Here is a 7,342-nt window from a genome sequence, read left to right on the forward strand (position 1 = left end):
TTGGTTGTGAGAACAAAAGACAGCGGTTATTTGGCCAAGAGATGTCACTGCAGGTGTTTAAATTAACTGCTCAAAATCCTCCCATGTGATAGGTGGGCGGGCATGAGGAGCTAGTCGCTGATTGGATAATATTTTTTTCTCTTGAAGTGGGGGTAAGTGTTGGTGGTAAAACCAACGGGTAAAAATACACCCACGTGATAGGTGGAACAGCAAGGCGCTGATTGGATATAAATATTGTAAGTCAAGGCGGTAGAATCAATGGGGTAAAAATCTTGGCAAGTAAATGGACGGGGAGGAAGAGGAGCCGGCCGCTGATTGGTTCCTGTTGGCAGCGTTTGGCGCCAAAGTCAACAGCACGGGAGCTGCCTCGAAATAGCGGAACGAGTTTACGGAAACAAATGAGCATCTAAATGTCCGCCAAACGGGTGTTTATGCCAAGAATGTTCAGCGGAGGGTCTAGCCTTTAAGAAAAAAATGCCCTGTGACGCATACCACCTGTGGCGGCCACTTGACAGTCCTCTGTTGTAATTTCCTGTAGTAAAATGTCTCCAACACACGACTTAATTTAACCACTAAATATAAACAATGTCATTCTACCTGACGCAAACAAAGTCATTCTACTTAGTAATAATCTCCGTGATCACTTAATGTAAACAAAGTTGTTCTCAATAGTGGTAGTAATGATTTCGTTAATAACTTCAAAAGAAAGTTATTTGTGTGCACTTAACCACTATATTACACCTGTCCTGTCACACCTGTCTCAACACCTGCGAGGAACCAGACCGCCACCGATCTACAAGGCCCGGACACCACCTGAGTACAAAACCGGGGCAGCATCGAGGTACAAGACTGGGGCCTTACCGGGGCACCACAGGGACCATGAGTCCGGGGAACCTCTGGGGTAGACTGGGGCACTACCGGGGCACCACCGGGACCATGAGTCCGGGACACCTCTGGGGTACAAGACTGGGGCCCTACCGGAGCACCACCGGGCCCATGAGTCCGGGGCACAAGACTGGGGCACTACCGGGGCTAGGAGTCCGGGGATTCACTGAGGTACAAGACCGGGGCACTACCGGGGCACCACTTAGAGGACACTGGTTTTAGGCGGGAGAAAATAGCCGAGGCCGCTGCCAAGTGCAATTAATAGTCCCTAATCTAACGTGTCGCCCACACCTGTGCCTTCCACGACCACACCTGTGCCGCCCACGACCACACCTGTGCCGCCCACACAACAAACCTCAACGACCACATCTGTACCCACCAACGACCACACCCAGGCTCCATGATGTTGTCTTCCTCGTTTTCTCCACAATTGTCCTCCTCCTCCTCACCTGTTGGTTCTTCTCATCTTCCTCTCTACTTGTCCCTTCCCTCCTTCTCCCCCATGATATTCCCCCCCACCTCGTACTTGTCCTTTTCATCTTCCCCCACGTCTCTCCTCCTATTCCACACTTCTCCTACTCCTCCCCACACCTCTCTTCTTCCTATTCCCACTTCTCCTCCACCTCCTACCCCACACACCTCCTTCTCCTCCGCACCTCCTCCTCCTCCCCCCATACCCTTCTCTTCCCCCACATCACCTCCCCCCACACACTTCTCCTCCCCTACCCCCCCACCCACTTATACCCTACAAATGTCAGCCAATTTCACACAATCGCGGAGAAAAGTGAGCAATTCTTAAAAGGAACATTACTCAACCTCAAACCTTCTTACATAACCTCTACTATGCCATTTAACGCAATATTACCTGGCTCTTGCAACACTATCTTAAAAGTACAGTACGTGAATCCTGCAATAATATGTGACTAACTTACTATCTTATACGACCTAATACTACCTTGTCTCTTAACACAATTTAACACCATTACGGAACTATCTTACTAAATCTAGCACAATTTAACACCATCGCTGAACTATCTTACTAAATCTAGCACAATTTAACACCATTACGGAACTATCTTACTAAATCTAGCACAATTTAACACCATCGCTGAACTATCTTACTAAATCTAGCACAATTTAACACCATCGCTGAACTATCTTACTAAATCTAGCACAATTTAACACCATTACGGAACTATCTTACTAAATCTAGCACAATTTAACACCATCGCTGAACTATCTTACTAAATCTAGCACAATTTAACACCATCGCTGAACTATCTTACTAAATCTAGCACAATTTAACACCATTACGGAACTATCTTACTAAATCTAGCACAATTTAACACCATCGCTGAACTATCTTACTAAATCTAGCACAATTTAACACCATCGCGGAACTATCTTACTAAGTTTAACACACCATAACACCGACGTGAAACTATTTTCTTAGTATTCGAGCACAACTTAACACCAGAGAGGCAACATTCTTTAAGACTAAAACAAAACCTAACACCGTAAGACATTTTAACACATCCCTAACACCACTTAACACATCCCTAACACCACTTAACACATCCCTAACACCACTTTCGTCCACTAAACAAGCTAACACTATCTAACGTAATATAACATCAGCCTAACATTTATCAAACACAACATTAACACACAGATAACACTAACACCTCTTTAACACAGCTTCTCTTAACACCAGGGAGGAGGAAGGGGACACAGGTACACTCTCTCTCTCTCTCTCTCTCTCTCTCTCTCTCTCTCTCTCTCTCTCTCAGTGCTTTATAGAGGCATTTCTTGAGTGTTTCCTGTTCTTTGTCCATCTCAGGTTCACACTTCACCCACTCCCCCAACACATACCCTCACCCCCACCAACACATACCCCTCCTCCCCCAACACATACCCTCACCCCCACCCAACACATACCCACCCCCCTCCCTCCCCCAACACATACCCTCACACCCTCGTCTTCTTCACATACTCGTTTAGGGTGACGTGAGGTGACGACATGAAGTGAGGTGACGACAGCAGCCAACTAACATCACCTTCGGCGTCTCCATCACCCTCGCCATGTCCATCACCTTAATTCCCCAACACTCCACCCCCGGGGTCATGTTTCACCCTTGTCACGTCTCATCTTCGTCGTCGTCATCATCCGCGTTTGAGGGGACGAGAGCTGCCGACTACCATCATCTTTTAGCTTCATGTCTCCCTACTCAGTCATGTCATGTCTACCACCCCCGTCACGTCTTGTCCACCACTCAGGCACGTCATGTCTACCACCCCCGTCACGTCATGTCAAGTCCCTAGTTCTCCGGCAAGAGAGATCACAAGTCAAACAAACTATCTAATTTTTGTGCTCCCCCAAAAAAGAACATATTCCGGGACCAAAATTCGATGATAAAATTTGACCTTCACGAGAATATATTTCGTAATGTCCTCAGCCTCAGAAACACTTACACTCTATTTTTAAGTTTTACCTACAGCCAATGGCACTTGGAGGTCAGAGTGGGAACATCTTAGATAAAACTGCTGACCATTTTTGTATCAGTAAAATCGATATAACAGAACAGAATTATAATATAGATCCCAATTCCGTACCTTCAGCACATCACAATGAGCGTACATTATAATTCGCAAATTTTTTCGATATATCAATGACATTTGGTGTGTACCTTCCCACCCACACACATAACTACAACACCTCCTAGATGCCTGCAGTTATGTTCCTTAGGTGGGGGGGGGGGAGTATGTACCCTCCCTTCCAGAGAACTAGATAACCTCCAGGCCAGTAACGTTCCTAGTGTTCCCTCCCATCGTACACACACACAAGTAGACCACCAGGGGCCTGGAACAACTCCGTGGGGATAATTAGTCAAGTTTACATTTCATTCCCCGGGTCATTCTTCATTGAGGTCATTCTTCAGTTTTCCTCCCGTCCTTCTTCAGATCGTTCTCCTCCCGTCCTTCTCCAGATCGTTCTCTTCCCGTCCTTCGTCAGATCACTCTCCTCCCGTCCTTCTTCAGATCGTTCTCCTCCCGTCCTTCTTCAGATCACTCTCCTCCCGTCCTTCTTCAGATCGTTCTCCTCCCGTCCTTCTTCAGATCGTTCTCCTCCGTCCTTCTTCAGATCGTTCTCCTCCCGTCCTTCTTCAGATCGTTCTCCTCTCGTCCTTCTTCAGATCGTTCTCCTCTCGTCCTTCTTCAGATCGTTCTCCTCCCGTCCTGCTTCAGATCGTTCTCCTCCCGTCCTGTCGTCTCCGTCCTTCTTCAGATCGTTCTCCTCCTGTCCTTCTTCAGATCGTTCTCCTCCGTCCTTCTTCAGATCGTTCTCCTCCGTCCTTCTTCAGATCGTTCTCCTCCCGTCCTTCTTCAATCGTTCTCCTCCCGTCCTTCTTCAGATCGTTCTCCTCCGTCCTTCTTCAGATCGTTTCTCCTCCGTCCTTCTCGTTCAGATCGTTCTCCTCCCGTCCTTCGTCAGATCCTCTCCTCCCGTCCTTCGTCAGATCGTTCTCTTCCGTCCTTCTTCCGATCGTTCTCCTCCCGTCCTTCTTCAGAGTCGTTCTCCTCCGTCCTTCTTCCGATCGTTCTCCTCCGTCCTTCTTCAGAGTCGTTCTCCTCCCGTCCTTCCAGATCGTTCTCCTCCCGTCCTTCTCAGAGTCGTTCTCCTCCTCCTTCTCCAGATCGTTCTCCTCCCGTCCTTCTCCAGATCGTTTCTCCTCCCGTCCTTCTTCAGTCGTCGTTCTCCTCCCGTCATTCTCCAGATCGTTCTCCTCCCGTCCTTCTTCAGAGTCGTTCTCCTCCCGTCTTTCTCCAGATCGTTCTCCTCCCGTCCTTCTCCAGATCGTTCTCCTCCCGTCCTTCTCCAGATCGTTCTCCTCCCGTCATTCTCCAGATCGTTCTCCTCCCATCCTTCATCAAAATATTCTTTACAAATAACTAAACTCTCTTCCCCTTTCTGTCAAAAACTCGCTCCTAACCTCCTATCCTACCTTCTATCCATCGTAGCTTGTCTTATCTCTTTCGTCTATCTTATACTATCCATATCTTCATCTTTATCCTATCTATTCCAACCTATCCCTCTTTTACTCTACCTACCTTGATGACTCGAGCGTGACCTATCCTCTCTTTCTCCTCTCCTATCCTTCTATTTCTTCATTATCCTTCGCTATCCAAGGACCTATACTTGTCTCTCATCTGTCTATTTTTATCCAATGCAGCCTAACCTAATCTAACCTAACCTATCCTGGGACCTATTCTGCTTCCTCGATCCCATTCTTCTTGTCCATGTCTTCTTCTACCCTATTCCTGCCTCCTATCTTCACCAGCCCTATTCTCATCCTCCTCCTCTCCCCTATTCTCATCTCCCCGAGCCCTATTCTCATCCATCTCCTCCCCTCGTCTCATCTCCCCTAGCTCTATTCTCATCTCATCCCAGCCCTATTCTCATCCTCCTCCTCCCCCTATTCTTCCCATTACTCACTATTCAGTACTCCCCCCCGCCCTACCCTCATCGGTCCTATTCTGGCGTCCCCACAGCCCTATTCTGGCGTGGGGTGGTGAGAGGGTGACTAAGGACGTCTCCCCCTCCTCTTCTCTTTGTCCAGCTCTCACACACGAGTTGTGGGCCCCATGACTCATGGCCACCCCTGCCTCCCTGTCCTTCCCATGATCCTGACTGTCCCTCTCCCAGCACTCCCAGGCTTCTCTTCCACGATACTGTCCCTCTCCCATGGTTCTCTCTGTCCCTCTCCCATGGTTCTCTCTGTCCCTCTCCCATGGTTCTCTCTGTCCCTCTTCCATAGTCCTCTCTGTCCCTCTCCCATGATCACCCTCCCACCCTTCCCTCCACCTCATTCCCTGGCCCTTCCCTTGATCCTGACTGTCCCTCTCCCAGCACTCCCAGGCTCCTCTCCTATCACACTTTCAATTCTTAGTATGATCAACCCAAAACAATTATGCCGATAAGTGTGGCCGATGTATTTATCCCGATAAAAGTGTGACCGACAGAATTATCCCGATCAAAGTGTGGCCAACAGAATTATCCCGATAGTGTGTGGCCGACAGAAGTGTACCAATAAGGGTGTAGCCGACAGAAGGTAACTAACAGTTGTGGCAGAGAGATATGGCCGACAAAGGGGTAACCAACAGAGGTGAGGCCAACAAAGGTGTGCCCGACAGAGGTGTGGCTGACAGTGTTGTAGCCGACAGAGGTGAGGCCGATAGAGATGAGGCGGACAGAGTTGTGGCGGACAGAGTTGTGGCGGACAGAGTTGTAGCCGACAGAGGTGCGGCCGACAGAGGTGTGGCCGACAGAGGTGTAGCCGACAAAGTTGTGGTTGACAAAGGTATGACCAACAGAGGATGCTCGTCAGAGGATGGCCAACAAGGGATGGCCAACAGAGGATGGCCAACAGAGGATGACCGACAGAGGATGACCGACAGAGGATGGCCGACAGAGGATGGCCAACAGAGGATGACCGACAGAGGATGGCCAACAGAGGATGGCCAACCAGAGGATGACCGACAGAGGATGGCCAACAGAGGATGGCCAACAGAGGATGGCCGAGAGGATGGCCGACAGAGGATGGCCAACAGAGGATGCCAACAGAGGATGACCGACAGAGGATGGCCAACAGAGGATGACCGACAGGATGGCCAACAGAGGATGCTCGTCAGAGGATGGCCAACAAGGGATGGCCAACAGAGGATGGCCAACAGAGGATAGCAGAGGATGACCGACAGAGGATGGCCGACAGAGGGATGGCCAACAGAGGATGGCCAACAGAGGATGGCCAACAGAGGATGACCGACAGAGGGATGGCCGACAGAGGATGACCGACAGAGGATGGCCGACAGAGGATGGCCAACAGAGGATGGCCAACAGAGGATGGCCAACAGGATGGCCAACAGAGGATGACCGACAGAGGATGGCCAACAGAGGATGGCCAAGAGGATGGCAACAGAGGATGGCCGACAGAGGATGGCCAACAGAGGATGACCGACAGAGGATGGCCGACAGAGGATGGCCAACAGAGGATGGCCAACAGAGGATGGCCAACAGAGGATGACCGACAGAGGATGGCCGACAAAAGATAGCCGACAGAGGGTGGTCCGACAGAGGATGGCCGACAAAAGATAGCCGACAGAGGGTGGCCCGACAGAGGAGGTAGCGAGACTCACGACACGATGAGTGAGGCAGCTATTCCGGGAAATTCCCCCGTAATGTGGCACTGCGGGCGGCGAGGCTCCGTGCCTCACATGACACACGCCAGCTATTTTGGCACCCACCACGGCCAGTAGGGGGCACGGGGCAGGGGGCACGGGGCAGAAGGTGTTAGTAGGGGAAGCTGGGCTGGGGTGCGGGGCAAAAGTACCCCAGGCATGAGCCGCATAACTGAAAGTACCAGACGCCGGTGTGTGGGGAAGGGAGTACCAGGGGCAG

The 7,342-nt window shown here is 50.2% G+C and overlaps 1 protein-coding gene across 1 annotated transcript; it reads left to right on the forward strand.

Annotated features, from left to right (window-relative positions):
• The first annotated feature begins 6,022 nt into the window (after positions 1 to 6,022).
• On the forward strand, positions 6,023 to 6,625 carry LOC121862504. Its single transcript, XM_042360811.1, has one exon. It carries the CDS (start codon positions 6,023 to 6,025, stop codon positions 6,623 to 6,625), a length of 603 nt encoding a protein of 200 aa, XP_042216745.1.
• The last annotated feature ends 717 nt before the right edge of the window (positions 6,626 to 7,342 follow it).

This window comes from Homarus americanus, unplaced genomic scaffold, assembly GCF_018991925.1.
Source record: "Homarus americanus isolate GMGI-L3 unplaced genomic scaffold, GMGI_Hamer_2.0 scaffold31037, whole genome shotgun sequence".
Taxonomy (NCBI): domain Eukaryota; kingdom Metazoa; phylum Arthropoda; class Malacostraca; order Decapoda; family Nephropidae; genus Homarus; species Homarus americanus.

What these genes read in the sequence shown, in the direction of transcription:
- LOC121862504 (XM_042360811.1), top strand. Translation starts at nt 6,023, where the DNA reads ATGGCCGACAAAGGGGTAACCAACAGAGGTGAGGCCAACAAAGGTGTG.